Source organism: Engystomops pustulosus, chromosome 8, assembly GCF_040894005.1.
Source record: "Engystomops pustulosus chromosome 8, aEngPut4.maternal, whole genome shotgun sequence".
Taxonomy (NCBI): domain Eukaryota; kingdom Metazoa; phylum Chordata; class Amphibia; order Anura; family Leptodactylidae; genus Engystomops; species Engystomops pustulosus.
Genome location: NC_092418.1, coordinates 122,513,113 through 122,537,656, shown reverse-complemented (window position 1 = coordinate 122,537,656; position 24,544 = coordinate 122,513,113). Strand labels below are relative to the sequence as shown.

At 52.3% G+C, this 24,544-nt stretch overlaps 1 protein-coding gene across 1 annotated transcript in view; it reads right to left on the bottom strand.

The window, feature by feature from the left end:
- The window catches only part of LOC140075965 (uncharacterized), a 222,265-nt gene that overhangs the window by 8,441 nt on the left and 189,280 nt on the right, over positions 1-24,544 (bottom strand). Inside the window, exon 9 of the mRNA XM_072122424.1 lies at positions 3,478-3,615. Coding sequence (XP_071978525.1) covers positions 3,478-3,615 — 138 coding nt within the window. The remainder of the gene's footprint in view (positions 1-3,477; positions 3,616-24,544) is intronic.

Below are 24,544 nucleotides of genomic sequence, written 5' to 3'. Positions count from 1 at the left end.
AAGGGAGGAGATGCGGGAGAGAGCGAGAGAGAGAGAGATGCGGTAGAGTGGAGCAGAGAGAGAGAGAGAGAGAGAGATGCGGGAGAGGAGCAGAGAGAGAGAGATGCGGGAGGGAGCAGAGAGAGAGAGAGAGATGCGGGAGAGGAGCAGAGAGAGAGAGAGAGAGAGATGCGGGAGAGGAGCAGAGAGAGAGAGAGAGAGAGAGAGAGATGCGGGAGAGGAGCAGAGAGAGAGAGAGAGAGAGATGCGGGAGAGGAGCAGAGAGAGAGAGAGAGAGAGATGCGGGAAGAGGAGCACTCACGCACGTGGAGAGAGAGAGAGATGCGGGAGAGGAGCAGAGAGAGAGAGAGAGAGATGCGGGAGAGGAGCAGAGAGAGAGAGAGAGAGAGAGAGATGCGGGAGAGGAGCAGAGAGAGAGAGAGAGAGAGAGAGAGATGCGGGAGAGGAGCAGAGAGAGAGAGAGAGAGAGAGATGCGGGAGAGGAGCAGAGAGAGAGAGAGAGAGAGAGAGATGCGGGAGAGGAGCAGAGAGAGAGAGAGAGAGAGAGAGAGAAGAGATGCGGGAGAGGAGCAGAGAGAGAGAGAGAGAGAGATGCGGGAGAGGAGGAGAGAGAGAGAGAGAGAGAGAGAGAGAGAGAGAGAGAGCAGGAGAGGAGAGAGAGAGAGATGCGGGAGAGGAGCAGAGAGAGAGAGAGGAGAGGAGCAGAGAGAGAGAGCGAGAGAGGAGAGGAGCAGAGAGAGAGAGAGAGAGAGAGAGAGAGAGATGCGGGAGAGGAGCAGAGAGAGAGAGAGCGAGAGATGCGGGAGAGGAGCAGAGAGAGAGAGAGAGAGAGAGAGAGATGCGGGAGAGGAGCAGAGAGAGAGAGAGAGAGAGAGAGAGAGAGATGCGGGAGAGGAGCAGAGAGAGAGAGAGAGATGCGGGAGAGGAGCAGAGAGAGAGAGAGATGCGGGAGAGGAGCAGAAAGAGAGAGAGAGAGATGCGGGAGAGGAGCAGAGAGAGAGAGAGAGATGCGGGAGAGGAGCAGAGAGAGAGAGAGAGAGAGATGCGGGAGAGGAGCAGAGAGAGAGAGAGAGAGATGCGGGAGAGGAGCAGAGAGAGAGAGAGAGAGAGATGCGGGAGAGGAGCAGAGAGAGAGAGAGAGATGCGGGAGAGGAGCAGAGAGAGAGATGCGGGAGAGGAGCAGAGAGAGAGAGGAGCAGAGAGAGAGAGAGAGAGAGAGATGCGGGAGAGGAGCAGAGAGAGAGAGAGATGCGGGAGAGGAGCAGAGAGAGAGAGAGAGATGCGGGAGAGGAGCAGAGAGAGAGAGATGCGGGAGAGGAGCAGAGAGAGAGAGAGATGCGGGAGAGGAGCAGAGAGAGAGAGAGAGAGATGCGGGAGAGGAGCAGAGAGAGAGAGAGAGATGCGGGAGAGGAGCAGAGAGAGAGAGAGAGATGCGGGAGAGGAGCAGAGAGAGAGAGAGCGAGAGATGCGGGAGAGGAGCAGAGAGAGAGAGAGAGAGCGAGAGATGCGGGAGAGGAGCAGAGAGAGAGAGAGCGAGAGATGCGGGAGAGGAGCAGAGAGAGAGAGAGAGAGAGAGAGATGCGGGAGAGGAGCAGAGAGAGAGAGAGAGAGAGAGAGAGAGAGATGCGGGAGAGGAGCAGAGAGAGAGAGAGAGATGCGGGAGAGGAGCAGAGAGAGAGAGAGAGATGCGGGAGAGGAGCAGAGAGAGAGAGAGAGATGCGGGAGAGGAGCAGAGAGAGAGAGAGAGAGAGATGCGGGAGAGGAGCAGAGAGAGAGAGAGAGAGAGATGCGGGAGAGGAGCAGAGAGAGAGAGAGAGATGCGGGAGAGGAGCAGAGAGAGAGAGAGATGCGGGAGAGGAGCAGAGAGAGAGATGCGGGAGAGGAGCAGAGAGAGAGAGAGGAGCAGAGAGAGAGAGAGAGAGAGATGCGGGAGAGGAGCAGAGAGAGAGAGAGAGAGATGCGGGAGAGGAGCAGAGAGAGAGAGAGAGATGCGGGAGAGGAGCAGAGAGAGAGAGATGCGGGAGAGGAGCAGAGAGAGAGATGCGGGAGAGGAGCAGAGAGAGAGAGAGAGAGATGCGGGAGAGGAGCAGAGAGAGAGAGAGAGAGATGCGGGAGAGGAGCAGAGAGAGAGAGAGAGAGGAGCAGAGAGAGAGAGAGAGAGATGCGGGAGAGGAGCAGAGAGAGAGAGAGATGCGGGAGAGGAGCAGAGAAAGAGAGAGATGCGGGAGAGGAGCAGAGAGAGAGAGAGAGAGAGAGAGAGAGATGCGGGAGAGGAGCAGAGAGAGAGATGCGGGAGAGGAGCAGAGAGAGAGATGCGGGAGAGGAGCAGAGAGAGAGAGATGCGGAGAGGAGCAGAGAGAGAGAGAGAGATGCGGGAGAGGAGCAGAGAGAGAGAGAGAGATGCGGGAGAGGAGCAGAGAGAGAGAGAGAGATGCGGGAGAGGAGCAGAGAGAGAGAGAGAGATGCGGGAGAGGAGCAGAGAGAGAGAGAGAGATGCGGGAGAGGAGCAGAGAGAGAGAGAGAGATGCGGGAGAGGAGCAGAGAGAGAGCGAGAGATGCGGGAGAGGAGCAGAGAGAGAGCGAGAAATGCGGGAGAGGAGCAGAGAGAGAGCGAGAGATGCGGGAGAGGAGCAGAGAGAGAGCGAGAGATGCGGGGAGTTCAGCGTCCGTGTCTCCAGGTAGGGAGCCACATGTGACTGCTCCACACAAGATGGATTATTAGACACAACTGAATGTGGAAAGTTGTGGTCTAGACGCGTGGAGCGTCAGCCGCACTTCTCTCTCCACTCCAGCAACTGGACTCCTGCACCAGGTCTTCATAGAGACCTAGAATTCCCTTTGGGAACAGCTTTTGGTGTGAACTAAGGCACAGCCTGGTAGCTGTAATGGGAAGAACATTTCATTTCCTCCCTTATACAATTGTTCCCATATCACACAATATATATACGGGCACATTTACTTACCCGTCGCGATCCCGGATCCGGAATGTCCGACCGGAAAGAACTCTGCTGCAATTCACGTAGATTGTGCGCCCAATTTCCTGCATGTGTCGCTTCCCCGATCAGGTCCGCCGGAGTTCACCAACTTCTTCCCGGTGCATGTAAGTGCTTGGCTTGCAACAAAATTTCAAAGTTAAATCCTGCGCTTAGTCCGAATCAGTCGAATCGTCCGACGGGCCGCCCCTCAATTTCTGTTGCATGAAAGCCGGCACCGATGCGCCAAAATCCGATCACGGGCGCCAAAACCCCCTTCTAAGTACCTGTCCCAGCGACGCGATCCCCGAAAACGGTTCCGACGCAAATTCGCCCGCGGGACCTTCAGTAAATAAACTCCAATGTGATTTACAACTAAAATATTCCTACATAACTGATCAGGTTCTTGGACACATTTTGAGGAAGAGGATAGAGACCGAAGAAAGGGGAACAGAGGAGGAATCAGTTCTAGGAAGTAATGACTGATAAGTCCATCAGTTCTCACCATCCTGGGGGTCCCCGGCCCCAGCGTCATGTCCTCCTTCCCAGGCTCCCTCCTCCTCCTCCTTCGCCTCTTCTTCCTCCACCTTGGGGATCATCTTCTCCTCAGTGTCACTTCCATCCATGTTAGAAGATTCTGCTCCTGGGAAGTGAATATGGACGTCATCATCCCATGTAATAACTTATCTCTACCATCTTACGGTGTCTGATCAGAAGATTTCATGCAATTAATAAGATACAAGAGACAGAGGAGAAAATGGAGATTGTACAAGGGGAAACATTGTGGCGAGAGTCAATATTCCATCAGATTTCTATAAAATTATGTTAATGATATATTCCTCTACAGCCATCTTGGACCAAGAGAACCAAACAGAAGCCATTTTGGAGTACAAGCAGACATTTAAGTTTTAGCCGGGGGAAGGGGGGGGGGGGGGGCGGGGGTACTTTTGACCTGTGTACAGCTAATGTCACTATTCAAACTTCATCCAGTGTCAAAATGTTTAGAAATTACTGTGTTTTCATTTTAGCTCTTATCTGTCTGAAGTTTCTCTGCGTGAAGGCCATGTTATGACTTAACAGAGCTAACACAAGGGCAATTAGTCTGAGAAACTAGGCCTCTGAGAACAGGGAATAGTTTATACTTCATTAACCATTTGATAGAATGTCTTTAATGTCTATAATGGAACATGAGGGCTGGTAGCATTGTGGTGAAAAGAAAAGTAGTAGTGAAGGTTTTGGGATGTGTCAGAGGATCTGATGATTGTGAAGAAAACTTGATCAGATTTGCAAACAGACACTTAGAGCCTCTGGCTTTGACTGACGGACCTGGACAGAGTGACAGGAATCCTTCAGAGTGCCCATTGAAGAAAGAGACAGGCGATAAGGGACATTTCAGAGTTTTTGATGTGGAGAGAATTTGAGAAAAAGAGATTTTATTAAATTTTCCTCGGGAGGGAAAGGTGGCGTCTGGAATGCAGAGACTCCACCCCCGTATCTGGCGGTTAGAGGTTGCGGTCCCGTGAGAAACCAGACCCAAGTGGGCGTGCTTCAACTTGCAGGGAGGAGACATTACTGAAGTGACTGAACTGAGTGGCCACATTCAGAGTAAACGGAGACGCCCCCAACAGGGCGGGACTGGGGGGGGGGTGGAAACGGACGAGGACGTCAGCAAGCACACCCTCCCCTAACAGTGTTGGCTCCTTCCATTGTAGAACCGATGTGGAACTCCTCCCGATAGTCCAGTGAAGATTTAAACCATTCCCGGTTAAGAAAAAGACCCAGAAAGAACAGCCAGATTCATGTAGGATGGTCCATAACCTCCAAGCTGCCAATGAGTGTACTGAAGCTATTACCAGTTCAGTATTCCAGTATACCTGGTGCAGATTCCCACAAGGGGAGGGGGGCGAGGGTTAAAATTCCCCCAGCCTGTACTCCAAGGCCCTACAGAGAGCAGACTGGCAGACTAGCCCCTTGCTGGATGATGTTCTCTTGTTTTTGTGCCTCCATTTTTCAGGTTTGCCAGGATGCATCTGTTGACCTTATGTGTTTTCTGTTGCAGAAGGGTTGCAAAGCTTCCGGAGACAAATTCCAGTATTGCCAAGAGATGGTGGTCTTCCTAGACTACTGCTTCTCAGCCACAGGCAGAGACCTGACAGAGGTAAGGAAGATGGCAGTCCAGAATATTCCCCTGCCCTGAGGCCCTAAGCCTCTACACATGTTTCTAGGACTGGCCAGCTCCTGCAGGTCTGCTGCCTCCAGCCTGATGCTGCCCCTCTGACTGCATTGCCTCTTCCCCATTTGCCCTTAGTCAGGCGGTTTAAACACATTTTAATGAATAGACCTGAAGCAGCTTCAAGCGCCGAAGCAGCTACAGGTCTATTCATTAAAATGTGTTTAAACCGCGATATAGCGGTTTATAACACTAGCGAAGGTATGCTCCGGCACCAGCTCACCCTGAGCTGGTGCCGGTGTTTACTACTTATACCTACCTTTAGAACTGGTAGGTTTCCTTTAAGCTGGCAAATCCTGTCTGCCCCGGCCCTAGGCACATCCCACTGAACCAGACCTTTTGCTTTGTATTGCACTGAGTATCCAGACCACGCCACAGGTGTCCTAGCCCAGGAACGTTGTGGCCTCCCCAGTGGCCCACTATTATGCCCGGTTAGACTCAGTCATGAGGGAAGCCCCTCTGGTGTCAGTAGCTGCAGCCAGGGTTGGACTGGGGTGCCAAGGGCCCACCAGTGAAATGAATTCTGGGGGCCCACCAGCTGCTTCAAGGATACGTGCGAGCCACCCCCATGTATATTTTCATTGCGTTTCTGAACGTGCTGGAAATGCAAGGTGTGAATGCAGCCTGTGGCCATGTTCACACATTGCGTTTTTTGTTGCATATTCAACGCTTTGGAAAGACGATCTGTTCCTCTTCCATTTGAATGCAGGTCTTTTTGCCATTCAGCACACAAACTTTAAGTTTCTACAACAAAAAAAAAACGTAATGTTTGAACGCAGCCCAGGCTTTCTGCACATTACACTTGTGCAGTTCTTGGGATGCAAACAATGGTCCCATGGAACATTGTATGAGGGTTGCTTGTCATCGGGATGTAAGTACATAATAATAGCCTGAACCACAAACATGGTTAGGACCTGCTCTGTCATTTGCAGCTCAGGCAGTCGGCTCATAAACAAGGCTGTGAAATTCCCATCCATTTGCATGAGCCCACAGAAGTGAATGAGAACGTGTACAACAATGCTGCAGAAAACAAGCCTCAGGCCGCGGTCACACGTACCACTAGGCGTCCGTTCATAACGCGACGCTAGCGCACAGGGGGTGTTCCTCGGCCCAAACGCACATGCGTTTCCAGAGAAACGCATGCGATCAGCTTATCAATCGCGTTCGGGCCGAGGACCGCCTAGCGGTACGTGTGACCGCAGCCTCAGGCCCCATGCACACTTTTTGTTTTTTGATGAGTTTTAACTGCAATGGAAACCGCAAAAGGCAGGGGCTTTGCCAGAACACATATGAGATTCTACTGAAACACTTCTGTTCTGGAATGAGCCCCTCCCTGTTGCGATTTTAATTAAAACAGATCAAGAACTGCAACGTGTGAATGGGGCCTGACGCTTGTTATCTGCGTGTGGGTAGTGCCCAACTTGTCTTTGTGGGAAAACCCCTTTAAGACATTTTTTCTTTGTACCAAAGGTTTTCATTTTTTATATAAAAACTGAATAAAATCTTAATGAATTTGGTGTCCTCGTGATCACGTGACGGGGAGGTAAAAATGGAAAATCAAAGATGAAAATGGTCTGGCCTTTAACCCTTTAAGGGTTAATATGCTATACAGTGTACTAGGATGCTGGAGAAAAATTACAAATGTGGTATAAATGACAAAAAAAAAGTTGCATTATTTTTATTACCGGCTCCGTTTCACAACTTTCACACATCTCTTACTTTTTGAAACTTTGATGTATGGAGCTGGAGAAGCTGACATTGTCAGTGATTTCAGTGCATTGAAATGGTGGTGAATCTGCAATTTGGACACCATGACGGGTGGGGGGTAATAATGAGGCTGCAGTCACACGTAACAGAGGGTATGCTAGTATTACTGAGGCTGCAGTCACACGTAACGCGGGGTATGCTAGTAATACTGAGGCTGCAGTCACACGTAACGCAGGGTATGCTGGTAATACTGAGGCTGTGGTCACACGTAACGCGGGGTATGCTGGTAATACTGAGGCTGCGGTCACACGTAACGCGGGTATGCTGGTAATACTGAGGCTGTGGTCACACGTAACGCGGGGTATGCTAGTAATACTGAGGCTGGGGTCACCCGTAACGCGGGCTATGCTGGTAATACGGAGGCTGTGGTCACACGTAACGCGGGGTATGCTAGTAATACTGAGGCTGGGGTCACCCGTAACGCGGGGTATGCTAGTAATACTGAGGCTGGGGTCACCCGTAACGCGGGCTATGCTGGTAATACAGAGGCTGCGGTCACACGTAACGCGGGGTATGCTAGTAATACTGACGCTGCGGTCACACGTAACGCGGGGTATGCTAGTAATACTGAGGCTGGGGTCACACGTAACGCGGGGTATGCTAGTAATACTGAGGCTGGGGTCACCCGTAACGCGGGCTATGCTGGTAATACAGAGGCTGCGGTCACACGTAACGCGGGGTATGCTAGTAATACTGAGGCTGGGGTCACCTGTAACGCGGGGTATGCTAGTAATACTGAGGCTGGGGTCACACGTAACGCGGGGTATGCTGGTAATACTGAGGCTGTGGTCACACGTAACGCGGGGTATGCTGGTAATACTGAGGCTGTGGTCACACGTAACGCGGGGTATGCTGGTAATACTGAGGCTGCGGTCACACGTAACGCGGGGTATGCTAGTAATACTGATGCTGGGGTCACACGTAACGCGGGGTATGCTGGTAATACTGAGGCTGTGGTCACACGTAACGCGGGGTATGCTGGTAATACTGAGGCTGTGGTCACACGTAACGCGGGGTATGCTGGTAATACTGAGGCTGTGGTCACACGTAACGCGGGGTATGCTAGTAATACTGATGCTGGGGTCACACGTAACGCGGGGTATGCTGGTAATACTGAGGCTGTGGTCACACGTAACGCGGGGTATGCTGGTAATACTGAGGCTGTGGTCACACGTAACGCGGGGTATGCTGGTAATACTGAGGCTGTGGTCACACGTAACGCGGGGTATGCTGGTAATACTGAGGCTGTGGTCACACGTAACGCGGGGTATGCTGGTAATACTGAGGCTGCGGTCACACGTAACGCGGGGTATGCTGGTAATACTGAGGCTGCGGTCACATGTAACGCGGGGTATGCTGGTAATACTGAGGCTGTGGTCACACGTAACGCGGGGTATGCTGGTAATACTGAGGCTGTGGTCACACGTAACGCGGGGTATGCTGGTAATACTGAGGCTGCGGTCACACGTAACGCGGGGTATGCTGGTAATACTGAGGCTGCGGTCACACGTAACGCGGGGTATGCTGGTAATACTGAGGCTGCGGTCACACGTAACGCGGGGTATGCTAGTAATACTGATGCTGGGGTCACACGTAACGCGGGGTATGCTGGTAATACTGAGGCTGTGGTCACACGTAACGCGGGGTATGCTGGTAATACTGAGGCTGCGGTCACATGTAACGCAGGGTATGCTGGTAATACTGAGGCTGCGGTCACACGTAACGCGGGGTATGCTAGTAATACTGATGCTGGGGTCACACGTAACGCGGGGTATGCTGGTAATACTGAGGCTGTGGTCACACGTAACGCGGGGTATGCTGGTAATACTGAGGCTGCGGTCACATGTAACGCAGGGTATGCTGGTAATACTGAGGCTGCGGTCACACGTAACGCGGGGTATGCTAGTAATACTGATGCTGGGGTCACACGTAACGCGGGGTATGCTGGTAATACTGAGGCTGTGGTCACACGTAACGCGGGGTATGCTGGTAATACTGAGGCTGCGGTCACATGTAACGCAGGGTATGCTGGTAATACTGAGGCTGTGGTCACACGTAACGCGGGGTATGCTGGTATTTATGTACACATTGCAGGGATGTCATGAGGTGCACGGTGTCTGTGTAAATGTGATGCACTTGTAATTTGTACCGTTTTCTTGTGCTGGAAGCCATCAGCAGCTCCTCATTCATCCTGAGCTCCTGCACATGAGTGCAGCCTGTGCTGTGCCAGGGGGAGGACACTCCAGCAGCAGCTGCTAGCTGATTGGTGGCCCCTGATGTCTGTCATGACCAGGGGGCCCACTGTGACAACTAGGGGGCCCACGTCCTCTGGTCTGTAATTAGTGACAGCTCACTGTCTGCTCCTCCAGTGACGCAGGGGCTGAGCTGCTCAGTGCAGGGAGGAGGAAATGTCTCACTCACTGCCCCAGCGCTGCTGTGAGAAGAACAGAGAATCTGTCTCTCCCTCCTGCAGGACGTCATAGTCCCCCCTGCTGCCCCCCTCCTCCAGCCTCAGCTGAATGTGCCTGCACAGACACAGGCAGGAGATGGTGACTTATGATAAGGGCCCAGCAGCCGGCAATCTGCTCAGCAGGGCCAGTGAGCTGATCCCAGATCCTAGGTCACTCAGTTACTGTGCAAACCCCACATGACTTGCACAGTGTCCTCACCCAAGTACAGCCCAAGCATCTGAGCAATGGCCAGACAGCTCAGAGTCCAGTGTGCACTCCTGATGCCCCATCACACTGACAAGGTGCAGCCCAGAATCCTGCCGTTCTGTCACCAGTCTTCCAGGATTCAGAGAGGGGGGGAGAGAAGGGTGAGTAACCCAGATGTCTCATAGATGGCTCCAGGTCTGCAGGAGAAGACAGACGGTTCTACACTGGATATACAGTGGTCAGTGGCGCACATGAGGTAGTACAAGCAGAACCACTCCCTCCACACAGGTCAGCGCAGGAGGTGAAGTGACGGCACTCAGGGAAGTGCTACAGCTGGTGGAAGGTAAAAGGGCAAACATCTATACTCAAGGTATAGGTCTGGGGTCTAAACACGACTATGGACCCATATGGAAGGCGCCCCCTGCTGCTAGCGGCGTCCTGTGTGATGCTCGCTGGCGCCCCCTGCTGCTAGCGGTGTCTTGTGTGATGCTCGCTGGCGCCCCCTGCTGCTAGCGCCGTCCTGTGTGATGCTCGCTGGCGCCCCCTGCTGCTGGCGGTGTCCTGTGTGATGCTCGCTGGCGCCCCCTGCTGCTAGCGGTGTCCTGTGTGATGCTCGCTGGCACCCGCTGCTGCTAGCGGTGTCCTGTGTGATGCTCGCTGGTGCCCCCTGCTGCTGGCGGTGTCCTGTGTGATGCTCGCTGGCGCCCCCTGCTGCTAGCGGTGTCCTGTGTGATGCTCGCTGGCGCCCCCTGCTGCTAGCGGTGTCCTGTGTGATGCTCGCTGGCGCCCCCTACTGCTAGCGGTGTCCTGTGTGATGCTCGCTGGCGCCCGCTGCTGCTAGCGGTGTCCTGTGTGATGCTCGCTGGCGCCCCCTACTGCTAGCGGTGTCCTGTGTGATGCTCGCTGGCGCCCCCTGCTGCTAGAGGTGTCCTGTGTGATGCTCGCTGGCGCCCCCTGTGAGAGCCAACGCAAAATACACGAGACTATAGCACACACTGGGCCCCCCCATACACAGTATACAGATACAATGTAACACATGTACATTACAGGCAGTGATCACACATATAACACTGCACATGCGCTGATCACACCCCGCCCCTCCCCCTACACAATTACCTTCCATGTGTCCCGGATGTTCCCAGTGCACGGAGGCTCCAGAGGAATCACCGGGATCAGTAACCCCTGCAGTGCCGCAGCTTCCCCTGCACTTCTCCTACAGACTCATCACACTACAGGGAGAGGGGGAAGTGATCTACAGGGGGAGGAGAGGAGGCGGGGCAGGGGGAGGAGAGGAGGCAGGGCAGGGGGAGGAGAGGAGAGGAGGCGGGGCAGGTGGAGGAGAAGAGGGAAGGAGGCGGGGCAGGGGAGGAGAGGAGGCAGCACAGGGGGAGGAGATGGAGAGGAAGAAGGAGGATGTTCATGTATGTTCTCTCCTTCAGGCCCAGTTAAAGGGATATGTCTCCATGTAAGTTCCCTCCTCCAGGCCAAGTTAAAGGGATATGTCTCCTTGTATGTTCCCTCCTCCATGCCCAGTTAAAGGGATATGTCTCCATGTATGTTCCCTCCTCCAGGCCCAGTTAAAGGGATATGTCTGCATGTATGTTCACTCCTCCATGCCCATTTAAAGGGATATGTCTCCATGTATGTTCCCTCCCCCATGCCCAGTTAAAGGGATATGTCTCCATGTATGTTCCCTCCTCCATGTCCAGTTAAAGGGAAATGTCTCCAGGTATGTTTACTCCTCCATGCTCAGTCAACCCCTTTGCACTCTGCGCCGTACTAGTACTGCACAGGCTCCTGCTATTACTATGTGCCATACTAGAGCCTTTGAGGGGTCTTTTCCCCACGATCGCAGCATCCCCCCCCCCTCCTGCTCTGTCTTTGGTGGGCGCCGATCGTTGCTATGGCAGCCCTGGGGTCTGATCGGGACCCCAGGGCTGCTTGTAGGCAGTGCCTGTAAGATGGCGTCTGTGCATGTGCATAGGCTGACACCGTTAATACCCTGCAATGCATCAGTATTATACATCAGTATTACAGAGTATTGTCATGACCAAGTAATCAGACGATTGCCTGTTCATGTCCCATGGTGGAAATTGTAAAAAGTAAAAAAAAAAGTTATTCAATAAAAAATAAATTAATAAATCAATAAAAATGCCTATAAGCCCCAAAACATATAAAGAAACATATAACGCAAAAAAAAGTCTAAATCATAACACAAACCCAATATATAGTATCACCGCGTCCATAATAACCCGGGGAATAAATGTAAATAATTATTGAATCCGTGTGATAAACGCTGTAAAAAAAACGTAAAAAAACCTCCAAAAATTAAATCTACCTATTTAATCCCACAAAAAAATGCATTTAACAATGTTCAACAACCTGTAGGACGACGATGCAAAAATTATAGATTTATTTGGCAAATTTTGTAAAACGTAAGAAAAAATATTCATGTCTAGTATCACCGTAATCGTATCGACCCATAGAATAATGATAACAGGATTATTAGGTTGTACGGTGAACACCAAAAAAAGAAAAAGTAAAAAATCCAGTACAGAATTGATGCTTTTCTACTCCTGACCTCTAAAAAAAAAGTTGATAAATTTTCAACAATAGAAGAAACCAAGCCCAAAATGGTAACACTGGAATAAGCTTCTCATCCCGCAAAATAAATGCAGTCACATGGCCCCAATAACAAACAAGCGAAAATGTATAGCCTACAAAAGGGGCCAATGAGGAAACTCCTTCCCTCCTGAGCCTCGCTGTGCGCCCATAAAACAAGTAACAGCCACATGTGGGGGGTCTCTGTACTCGGGAAAAGTAACGGCCACATGTGGGGGGGGGGGTCTCTGTACTCGGGAGAAATTGCAGAACAAATTGTAAGATGGGTTTTCTCTTTTTATCCTTTGGAAACGTACATTTTAGGGCTAAACGAACGTATAACCAACAAAATTTGACCATTCTAAATTTCACGTGACTCCTCTCAGCCCCCACCTTTGTGCTCCTGTACATTTACAGAGGTCACATCCTGGTGAGCTGACATCAGTGGGAGAGGGAGGAGGTGTACAGAAGCACAAAGGTGGGGGCTGAGAGCTGAGGAGTCTGCAGCACAGACAAGTCATGTGTTGTTATTGGAAATGCACCCAAACCAAAGCCCAACCCCTAGGACTACACAGAGGATTCTGTCAGGGTGCAAAGTAAGTTATAACACACAATTATATTGTAATGCAAATGCTTAGAGAAAGCAGAAAGGCAGATGTGCACTGCAGGTGTAATAAGCTTCTGTAACCTGTCTTTAGTGAAAATGAGATCCCTGGTGACAGGTTCCCTTTAAAAATCATTCAGAACGATTTGGGACACTAAACCACTGGTCCATAAGGTCCCTTTTTTTAATGAAAACCGATTTGGAGCATGTTGGGGGTAATGCACGACTTCATGGATCTCCAGCCTCTCTCTGCTCCTCTCCAGTCTCTCTCGCCTCTCCCTGCTCCTCACCGGCCTCTCCCTGCTGCTCTCCGGCCTCTCTCTGCTCCTCTCCGGCTTCTCGCCTCTCTCTGCTCCTCTCCGGCCTCTCTCTGCTCCTGTCCCGCCTCTCTCTCTTCTTCTCTCTCGCCTCTCTCTGCTCCTCTCCGGCCTCCCTCGCCTCTCTCTGCTCCTCTCCAGCCTCCCTCGCCTCTCTCTGCTCCTCTTTGGCCTCTCTCGCCTCTCTCTGCTCCTCTCCGGCCTCACTCTCTGCTCCTCTCCGGCCTCACTCTCTCTGCTCCTTTCCCGCCTCACTCTCTCTGCTCCTCTCCCGCCTCACTCTCTCTGCTCCTTTCCCGCCTCACTCTCTCTGCTCCTCTCCCGCCTCACTCTCTCTGCTCCTTTCCCGCCTCTCTCTCTCTCTGCTCCTCTCCCGCCTCTCTCTCTCTGCTCCTCTCCCGCCTCTCTCTCTCTGCTCCTCTCCCGCCTCTCTCTCTCTGCTCCTCTCCCACCTCTCTCTCTCTGCTCCTCTCCCGCTTCTCTCTCTCTGCTCCTCTCCCGCCTCTCTCTCTCTGCTCCTCTCCCGCCTCACTCTCTCTGCTCCTCTCCCGCCTCACTCTCTCTGCTCCTCTCCCTTTGCTGCCTCCTTCTCCTCCCTTTCTCTCTTTCTGTCTCCTATCGGCTTCGCTTTCCAGGACGCCCAGGCACTGAGGGAACTAGGAATGAGGTGAGTATACTAGGTTTTTTCACCACTTAAAATCATACAGAACAATTTAGGACACTAAACCCCTGGTCCATAAGGACTTGTGGCTGGTTTAGTGTCCCAAATTCTTCTTGACAGGTTGCCCTTAAATGAAAACTGTTTTGGAGCATGCTGGGGGAAGTGCGCGGCTTCATGGATCTTTCTTCATCCCAGGTCACTCCAGGACAGGACGTCTATGTATTAGAAATATCATCATAGAAATGTCTATAGAAATCTGATGGAATATTGACTCTCGCCACAATGTTTCCTCTTGTACAATCTCCATTTTCTCCTCTGTCTCTTGTATCTTATTAATTACATGAAATCTTCTGACCAGATGCATGAGATGGTAGAGATAAGTTATTACATGGGATGATGACGTCCATATTCACTTCCCAGGAGCAGAGATGTCTAGGTTAAAGGGGTTTTCTCATCTGGGCAGTCACAGTTAATAAAATTCATTTGCCATATGTAAACATTTCTTCAATTGGATGTTATTAAAAAAATGTTCCTGTGTGAAGATAATTTCTCATAAATGTCGCCATGTTGTCCCTTAGAAACGAGAGCTTCCTTGGATACGACCACCTCACATTTATGCAGCAGTGGCCAGACATGCGCTATTGACCCCTGCCTGACCTCCTGGATCCAGCGATCATTACCACAGGACGGATGTGGGACCTGCAGTAACTCCGCGGACATTTCATATTCAGAAACTTTTTGTTTCCCTGTGCAATCCCTCCAGCAGAGGTGGCCGTATCCAGGGACAAAGTGTTGTTGCTAAGGGACCAAATGACTACATTTATGAGAAATTATCTTCACACAGTTAAAATTTTGTTAATAACATCTAATTGAAGAAATGTTTATATGTGGCAGATTAATAAAACTGAATGTGACTGCCCAGACGAGAAAACCCCTTTAATGATTGAGAATTTGTAGTATTGAGAAGACAAGACACATGTGGATGAGTTGTTGTGTCTTGGTTGTGAGCCTGGATCTCTGCCACCCAGTTGTGGTGAAGTCACCTGGAATAGATGTTCTTCTGCTGAGGAACATGGAGAGATTGTGCTCCGTGTATGAGTGTTTTCTCCTGAGATATTTTCATACCAAACAAGGAAACATAATGAAGAGTAAGTCCTGGGACCAGGCCGAGTGAGAGGAGAGGAGGGTACACCTGACTAATTAAGGAAGGTGCCCTGGGACTGGAGGCTGTGGGTATTTCGGGGGAATAAGAGTTTATATTGGCTGTTTCCACCTTAATGCTAAGGGTGGGGGAGGCGGCCTTATTTTGGGGTACCATCCCTCTCCCTCTGCTACCACGTTCCCCCGCCTAGTTTACGTGGGGTATTATAAGGCCCTGTGGGGTGGTAGTCCATCACAGGGAATTGGAGGGTAGCAATGCCAACTTGATGAGGGAAGATGGGGCGCACCTAAACGATATAGGCCTGGACATATTTCTGGCTGGTATCCAGGATGGGGTTGAGCAGGCGCTCTTCTTGCTGGGTGGGGGTCGCAGCACCGTGTAGGTGTACACGGCACTGCTGGTGGCGGAAAGTGAGAAATGTGTTAGAAAAGGCTTGGCTGGCATACAGCGGCCGAGCTCGAGGAGAACAATTAAAATTTCAAGTGCCTTAAAGAGAACCTACCACCAAGAATCTACCTATAAAGGTAGATCGGGTGGTAGGTGGATGTAAGGGACGTGAGGATAGCTCTTTTTAGAGCTAATCCTCACGTCCCCGCTAACTTTTGGTACACTTTATTGAGTTGATATGTAAATTTCGTTATGCGGCTACTGGGGCGTGGAGTAGCCGGGCACGAGGCTACACAGCGCGGCTACTCCACGCCCCAGTAGCCACATTACTCCTCCTACCCTGTTGCGTGCGGCGCGCAGCTCCTCGTAGCTGCGCGCCCTCGTCCGACAAGCCGGCTACTGCGCATGCGCAGTAGCTCCGGCCTCGGAGCTGGGGCTGCTCAGCCTCCTTCCTGCGTTCTGCGCATGCGCAGAACGCCATCATGCCGGACGAGGGCGCAACAGGGTAGGAAGAGTAATGTGGCTACTGGGGCGTGGAGTAGCCGCGCTGTGTAGCCTCGTGCCGGCTACTCCACGCCCCAGTAGCCACATAACGAAATTTACATATCAACTCAATAAAGTGTACCAAAAGTTAGCGGGGACGTGAGGATTAGCTCTAAAAAGAGCTACCCTCACGTCCCTTACATCCACCTACCACCCGATCTACCTTTATAGGAAGATTCGTGGTGGTAGGTTCCCTTTAAGCCTTTGGCTTTGTTGTATGGCGATAATTAAGCTGTAACATTTTTTACACCCAGCAAGAGGTGTGATCTGTTTTATTCATTAGTTGGTTGGTAAGGGGTTTTCTGCGGCATTAAGGTGCCATTGAGTTTACTTAAAGATACAGGTAGTTCATGCCTTCAGTCCCACGTGCACCATATGTGACGCCATCCCGACGGGTGTAAGAAATACATGAGATATAGAGTTATAAGTAACTGGCCTACGGAGTATTCCGGGTGTGGATGTGTGTCCTGATAACTCACCGCATCACTATACAGGAGGATCACTGTGTACACTAGTAGTGCCGACACTAAGTATCAGGAAGGACGACATTCAGGCTGATGGCAAAGCAGCTCCAGCACCGGCACCAGATCCGGCTCCAGCAACAGCACCAGCTCAAGCAACAGCTCCATCACCAGCCTTCATTTATATGGGGGGAAGATCTCAAAGAGGGGGCAGACCACTAAGGGGGTATAAGAGACCCAAGCAGAACTCGCATGAGTTAAACTTATTGGAGGACGATCTTCCTGGAGGCTCTTAGGCTGAGAATGGAGAGAGAACAGATGACATCTATATTTTGTTATCCAGGACTTTGCTTATTGTAATTCTTATTCTTTACAAGGAATAGAAAATATATAGAAATATTTCAAGTTTGTAGAAATCTGATGAAATAATGACTCTCACCGCAGTGTTTCCCCTTGTCCCATCTCCTCTCACTCTCGTACCTTATTAATTGCATGAAATCTTCTGACCAGATGGATAAGATGGTAGAGATAAGTTATTACATGGGATGATGACGTCCATATTCACTTCCCAGGAGCAGAATCTTCTAACATGGATGGAAGTGACACTGAGGAGAAGGTGATCCCCAAGGTGGAGGAAGAAGAGGAGGCGGAGGAGGAGGGAGCCTGGGAAGGAGGACATGACCCTGGGGCCAGGGACCCCCAGGATGGTGAGAACTGATGGACTTATCAGTCATTACTTTCTAGAACTGATTCCTCCTCTGTTTCCCTTATTTCTGTCTTTATCCAGTTCCTCAAAATATCTCCAAGCACCTGATCAGTGTCAGTGTTGTGTCTTGATGAGCCTGATACTATCCTGTGTAACGACTATGGAAAACTGCGTGTGGATGAAGGGAGCAGAGATGAAGGGGTGTAAGGTGCTAGGGCGCAGGAATGAATGAGGACAGGAGTAGAAGGGTTTAGATGTGCCTGGGTGCACAGGGTGCAGGAGTGGAGAGGGTGCAGAGGGTACAGGGGTGCGTATGGTGCAGGGGGTACGGGGGTGCAGGGGATGCGGGGGTGCATTTCTGCTGCATGGGCTAATTATTGACCAGTCTTTGCTTTTGTCAGTTTAAAAATTCAGTTACCCATGACCCTTTTGCTCTCAGCAGATGACATAACCCGTGACTCAGACTCTGATATATTTAGAAATGAAAGCGGATGATTGTGGTATCACAGAAAATACAGACAAAGAGCGTGACAGGCCCACGGGTGCGACTAGGCCCGCGGTGGCAGCCAAGGTAGAGAAGCAGGAAACCGGACACAGGGAAGGAAGGACCTCGGGATGGCAGGACCTCGGGATGGCCACGGGGATACAGGACCACCACAGGAGTACAGAACCGCCACAGAACTACAGGACCACCACAGGAACACAGGACCGCCACAGGAACACAGGACCGCCACAGGAACACAGGAACGCCACAGGAACACTGGAAACACGGAGGCGTCTGGAAACGCACAGGAAACACGGAGGCGTCTGGAAACGCACAGGAAACACGGAGGCGTCTGGAAACGCACAGGAAACACGGAGGCGTCTGGAAACGCACAGGAAACACGGAGGCGTCTGGAAACGCACAGGAAACACGGAGGCGTCTGAAAACGCACAGGAAACACGGAGGCGTCTGGAAACGCACAGGAAACACGGAGGCTTTCTCTTCAGTAGAATGACTTGAAGATCCAGCAGAGAGTGGAGGGAGGTGCCGGATTATAAGGGCACACCGGATTAGTCAGCGCCAATTAGGAGGACGCTGGCCCTTTAAATCCTAAAGAGCCGGAGCGGGCAGGGACACGCGCGGCCCAGTCAGACGGGAGGATCACGACGCAGAGCCAGGAGCCCGGAGAGGTGAGTACAGGTGGGGGGAGCAGGGGCATCGCGCCGCACAGTGGAGCACAGGTGCCCCCACGATCCGAGACATGGACCGCGGGCTCACCCGTGACAGTACCCCCCCCCCCTTTAGGGCCCCTCTTCTCTTCTTCTTCAGCCCCCACTTCTTCTTTCGCCTCTTCCAATTCTTATCAGTGGCGGGACACCTGAGGAGGAAAGCAGAAATAGGACGAACCCTGACAAGATGCTTGGACCTGGCATGAAACAAGCTGAGGACATCTTGAGCGCATCTGGAACGTCTTTAGGCCGGAGTGGCCGGAGTGGCCCTTGGGAAGCCAGAAGCTGGAGTGGCCCTTGGGAGGCCGGAGCAGCGCTGGGAAGCTTCAGGGGCCAGAGCGACTCTTGGGAAGCATTGCATAACAATTTTCCTGAAAATATCAGGGCTTTGCCAAAAAAGAACTGCAAAGGTGGCATCAGCATGAGGTCAGAGGTGTGGAGGTGGCGCCAACATGGTAGGCCACAGAGTGGCACAATGATAAAGTGTGGAGGTGGCAGCAGCAGAAGCAGCAGCAGGAGCCCACAGGTGGCAGCAACATGGTGGCAGCAACATGGTGGCAGCAACATGGAAAGCCCAGAGTAGCACAATTACAGATTGTGGAGGTGGCGGCAGCAGGAGCCCACAGAGTGGCACAATGATATAGTGTGGAGGTGGCGTCAGCAGCACCACCAGGAGCCCACAGAGTGGCACAATGATATAGTGTGGAGGTGGCGTCAACAGCAGCAGCAGGAGCCCGCAGAGTGGCACAATGATATAGTGTGGAGGTGGCGTCAGCAGTAGCAGGAGCCCACAGAGTGGCACAATGATATAGTGTGAAGGTGGCATTAGCAGCAGGAGCCCACAGAGTGGCACAATGATATAGTGTGGAGGTGGTGTCAGCAGCAGCAGCAGGAGCCCACAGAGTGGCACAATGATATAGTGTGGAGGTGGCGTCAGCAGCAGCAGCAGGAGCCCACAGATTGGCACAATGATATAGTGTGGAGGTGGCGTCAGCAGTAGCAGGAGCCCACAGAGTGGCACAATGATATAGTGTGGAGGTGGCATCAGCAGCAGGAGCCCACAGAGTGGCACAATGATATAGTGTGGAGGTGGTGTCAGCAGCAGTAGCAGGAGCCCACAGATTGGCACAATGATATAGTGTGGAGGTGGCGTCAGCAGTAGCAGGAGCCCACAGAGTGGCACAATGATATAGTGTGAAGGTGGCATCAGCAGCAGGAGCCCACAGAGTGGCACAATGATATAGTGTGGAGGTGGTGTCAGCAGCAGCAGCAGGAGCCCACAGAGTGGCACAATGATATAGTGTGGAGGTGGCGTCAGCAGCAGCAGCAGGAGCCCACAGAGTGGCACAATGATATAGTGTGGAGGTGGCATCAGCAGCAGCAGCAGGAGTCCACAGAGTGGCACAATTATATAGTGTGGAGGTGGCATCATCAGCAGCAGCAGGAGCCCACAGAGTGGCACAATGATATATTGTGGAGGTGGCGTCAGCAGAAGGAGCCCACAGAGTGATAATGTGGAGGTGGCGTCAGCAGCAGGAGCCCACAGAGTGGCACAATGATATAGTGTGAAGGTGGCATCAGCAGCAGCAGCAGGAGCCCACAGAGTGGCACAATGATATAGTGTGGAGGTGGCGTCAGCAGAAGGAGCCCACAGAGTGGCACAATGATATAGTGTGAAGGTGGCATCAGCAGCAGCAGGAGCCCACAGAGTTGCACAATGATATAGTGTGGAGGTGGCATCATCAGCAGCAGCAGGAGCCCGCAGAGTGGCACAATGATATAGTGTGGAGGTGGCATCAGCAGCAGCAGGAGCCCACAGAGTGGCACAATGATATAGAGTGAAGGTGGCATCAGCAGCAGGAGTCCACAGAGTGGCACAATGATATAGTGTGGAGGTGGCGTCAGCAGCAGCAGGAGCCCACAGAGTGGCACAATGATATATTGTGGAGGTGGCGTCAGCAGAAGGAGCCCACAGAGTGATAATGTGGAGGTGGCGTCAGCAGCAGGAGCCCACAGAGTGGCACAATGATATAGTGTGAAGGTGGCATCAGCAGCAGGAGCCCACAGAGTGGCACAATGATATAGTGTGGAGGTGGCATCAGCAGCAGCAGCAGGAGCCCGCAGAGTGGCACAATGATATAGTGTGGAGGTGGCATCAGCAGCAGCAGCAGGAGTCCACAGAGTGGCACAATGATATAGTGTGGAGGTGGCGTCAGCAGCAGCAGGAGCCCACAGAGTGGCACAATGATATATTGTGGAGGTGGCATCATCAGCAGCAGCAGGAGCCCGCAGAGTGGCACAATGATATAGTGTGAAGGTGGCATCAGCAGCAGCAGCAGGAGCCCACAGAGTTGCACAATGATATAGTGTGAAGGTGGCATCAGCAGCAGCAGCAGGAGCCCACAGAGTTGCACAATGATATAGTGTGAAGGTGGCATCAGCAGCAGCAGCAGGAGCCCACAGAGTTGCACAATGATATAGTGTGGAGGTGGCATCATCAGCAGCAGCAGGAGCCCACAGAGTGGCACAATGATATAGTGTGAAGGTGGCATCAGCAGCAGCAGCAGGAGCCCACAGAGTTGCACAATGATATAGTGTGAAGGTGGCATCAGCAGCAGCAGCAGGAGCCCACAGAGTTGCACAATGATATAGTGTGGAGGTGGCATCATCAGCAGCAGGAGCCCGCAGAGTGGCACAATGATATAGTGTGGAGGTGGAGTCAGCAGCAGCAGGAGCCCACAGAGTGGCACAATGATACAGTGTGGAGGTGGCATCAGCAGCAGCAGGAGCCCACAGAGTGGCACAATGATATAGTGTGAAGGTGGCATCAGCAGCAGGAGTCCACAGAGTGGCACAATGATATAGTGTGGAGGTGGCGTCAGCAGCAGCAGGAGCCCACAGAGTGGCACAATGATATATTGTGGAGGTGGCGTCAGCAGAAGGAGCCCACAGAGTGATAATGTGGAGGTGGCGTCAGCAGCAGGAGCCCACAGAGTGGCACAATGATATAGTGTGAAGGTGGCATCAGCAGCAGGAGCCCACAGAGTGGCACAATGATATAGTGTGGAGGTGGCATCATCAGCAGCAGCAGGAGCCCGCAGAGTGGCACAATGATATAGTGTGGAGGTGGCATCAGCAGCAGCAGCAGGAGTCCACAGAGTGGCACAATGATATAGTGTGGAGGTGGCATCATCAGCAGCAGCAGGAGCCCGCAGAGTGGCACAATGATATAGTGTGGAGGTGGCAGCAGCAGCAGGAGGAGTCCACAGAGTGGCACAATGATATAGTGTGGAGGTGGCGTCAGCAGCAGCAGGAGCCCACAGAGTGGCACAATGATATATTGTGGAGGTGGCGTCAGCAGAAGGAGCCCACAGATTGATAATGTGGAGGTGGCGTCAGCAGCAGGAGCCCACAGAGTGGCACAATGATATAGTGTGAAGGTGGCATCAGCAGCAGCAGCAGGAGCTCACAGAGTGGCACAATGATATAGTGTGGAGGTGGCATCATCAGCAGCAGCAGGAGCCCGCAGAGTGGCACAATGATATAGTGTGGAGGTGGAGTCAGCAGCAGCAGGAGCCCACAGAGTGGCACAATGATATAGTGTGGAGGTGGCATCAGCAGCAGCAGGAGCCCACAGAGTGGCACAATGATATAGTGCGGAGGTGGCATCAGCAGCAGGAGCCCACACAGTGGCACAATGATATAGCGCAGTGGTGGCGAATCTATGGCACTGGTGCCAGAGGTGGCACTCAGAGCCCTTTCTGTGGGCACTCAGGCCATCACCAGAGAGAACTCCAGGTATCTTCCTGCAGTCTCAGACAGACCAGGACTTGCAGTGCATGGAGCTATTTTAATGTGGCAGCGCTACCTGGGACTACTGGAGGAGTAGGAAGGTGTGGACAGATCTGGATTATCATTGTAGCTCCTGCTCAGGCCCTAACAATTCTTCCTGTTTATGGGACCCTGGAGGTAAGCTACAATGATCAACCAAATTTCTTCTAGCTTCTGCTTAATTGGTGTCCTCAGGGTGCTGATATGAATGAAAGCTGTGACAGAGAAGGGAGTATAAATCACAAATTAAACTTCTGCGTTGGCACTTTGTGATAAATAAGTGGGACTTGGTTGTAGTTTGGGCACCCGGTCTCTAAAAGGTTCGCCATCACTGATATAGCGTATAGGTGGAGGTGGCGTCAGCAGCAGCAGGAGCCCACAGAGTGGCACAATGATATAGTGTGGGGGTGGCGTCAGCAGCTGCAGGAGCCCACAGAGTGGCACAATGACATAGTGTGAAGGTGGCATCAGCAGCAGCAGGAGCCCACAGAGTGGCACAATGATATAGTGTGAAGGTGGCATCAGCAGCAGGAGCCCACAGAGTGGCACAATGATATAGTGTGGAGGTGGCATCATCAGCAGCAGCAGGAGCCCGCAGAGTGGCACAATGATATAGTGTGGAGGTGGCGTCAGCAGCTGCAGGAACCCACAGAGTGGCACAATGATATAATGTGAAGGTGGCATCAGCAGCAGCAGGAGCCCACAGAGTGGCACAATGATATAGTGTGGAGGTGGCATCAGCAGCACCAGGAGCCCACAGAGTGGCACAATGACATAGTGTGAAGGTGGCATCAGCAGCAGCAGGAGCCCACAGAGTGGCACAATGATATAGTGTGAAGGTGGCATCAGCAGCAGGAGCCCACAGAGTGGCACAATTATATAGTGTGAAGGTGGCATCAGCAGCAGCAGGAGCCCACAGAGTGGCACAATGATATAGTGTGGAGGTGGCGTCAGCAGCAGCAGCAGGAGCCCACAGAGTGGCACAATGATATAATGTGAAGGTAGCATCAGCAGCAGCAGGAGCCCACAGAGTGGCACAATGATATAGAGTGGAGGTGGCGTCAGCAGCAGGAGCCCACAGAGTGGCACAATGATATAGTGTGGAGGTGGCGTCAGCAGCAGCAGCAGGAGCCCACAGAGTGGCACAATGATATAGTGTGGAGGTGGCTTTAGCAGCAGCAGCAGGAGCCCACAGAGTGGCACAATGATATAGTGTGGAGGTGGCGTCAGCAGCAGCAGCAGGAGCCCACAGAGTCACAATGATATAGAGTGGAGGTGGCGTCACCAGCAGCAGCAGGAGCCCACAGAGTGGCACAATGATATAGTGTGGAGGTGGCGTCAGCAGGAGCCCACAGAGTGGCACAATGATATAGTGTGGAGGTGGCAGCAGCAGCAGGAGCCCACAGAGTGGCACAATGATATAGCGTATAGGTGGAGGTGGCGTCAGCAGCAGCAGGAGCCCACAGAGTGGCACAGTGATATAGTGTGGAGGTGGCGTCAGCAGCAGCAGGAGCCCACAGAGTGGCACAGTGATATAGTGTGGAGGTGGCGTCAGCAGCAGCAGCAGGAGCCCACAGAGTGGCACAATGATATAATGTGAAGGTAGCATCAGCAGCAGCAGGAGCCCACAGAGTGGCACAATGATATAGAGTGGAGGTGGCGTCAGCAGCAGGAGCCCACAGAGTGGCACAATGATATAGTGTGGAGGTGGCGTCAGCAGCAGCAGCAGGAGCCCACAGAGTGGCACAATGATATAGTGTGGAGGTGGCTTTAGCAGCAGCAGCAGGAGCCCACAGAGTGGCACAATGATATAGTGTGGAGGTGGCATCAGAAGCAGCAGCAGGAGCCCACAGAGTGGCACAATGATATAGTGTGTAGGTGGTGTCAGCAGCAGCAGCAGCCCACAGGGTGGCACAATGATATAGTGTGGAGGTGGCGTCAGCAGCAGCAGGAGCCCACAGAGTGGCACAATGATATAGAGTGGAGGTGGCGTCAGCAGCAGCAGCAGGAGCCCACAGAGTGGCACAATGATATATTGTGGAGGTGGCGTCAGCAGCAGCAGGAGCCCACAGAGTGGCACAATGATATAGTGTGGAGGTGGCGTCAGCAGCAGCAGCAGGAGCCCACAGAGTCACAATGATATAGTGTGGAGGTGGCGGACAATTCCAGTCCCTGGTAAAGATGGTAGGAGGCAGATGGAGCAACTGGCAGCAGATGTGTGGCATCAGGCGGGTGGCAGCATCAGAATAGTGGATGAGGCAGGTAGTTAAAACCTAGACTCATTTCTCAATGTTTGGAGGAGGCGTCATGGCTGATCTAATCTGATGCATAGGGCATTGGTGAGTTGAAATCCTGGCAAATCAAGCCTGATTCATCTTGACAAAGGTCAGTCTCTCCACCTTACTGGTGGACAAGCGGGTTCTCCTTGGGGTA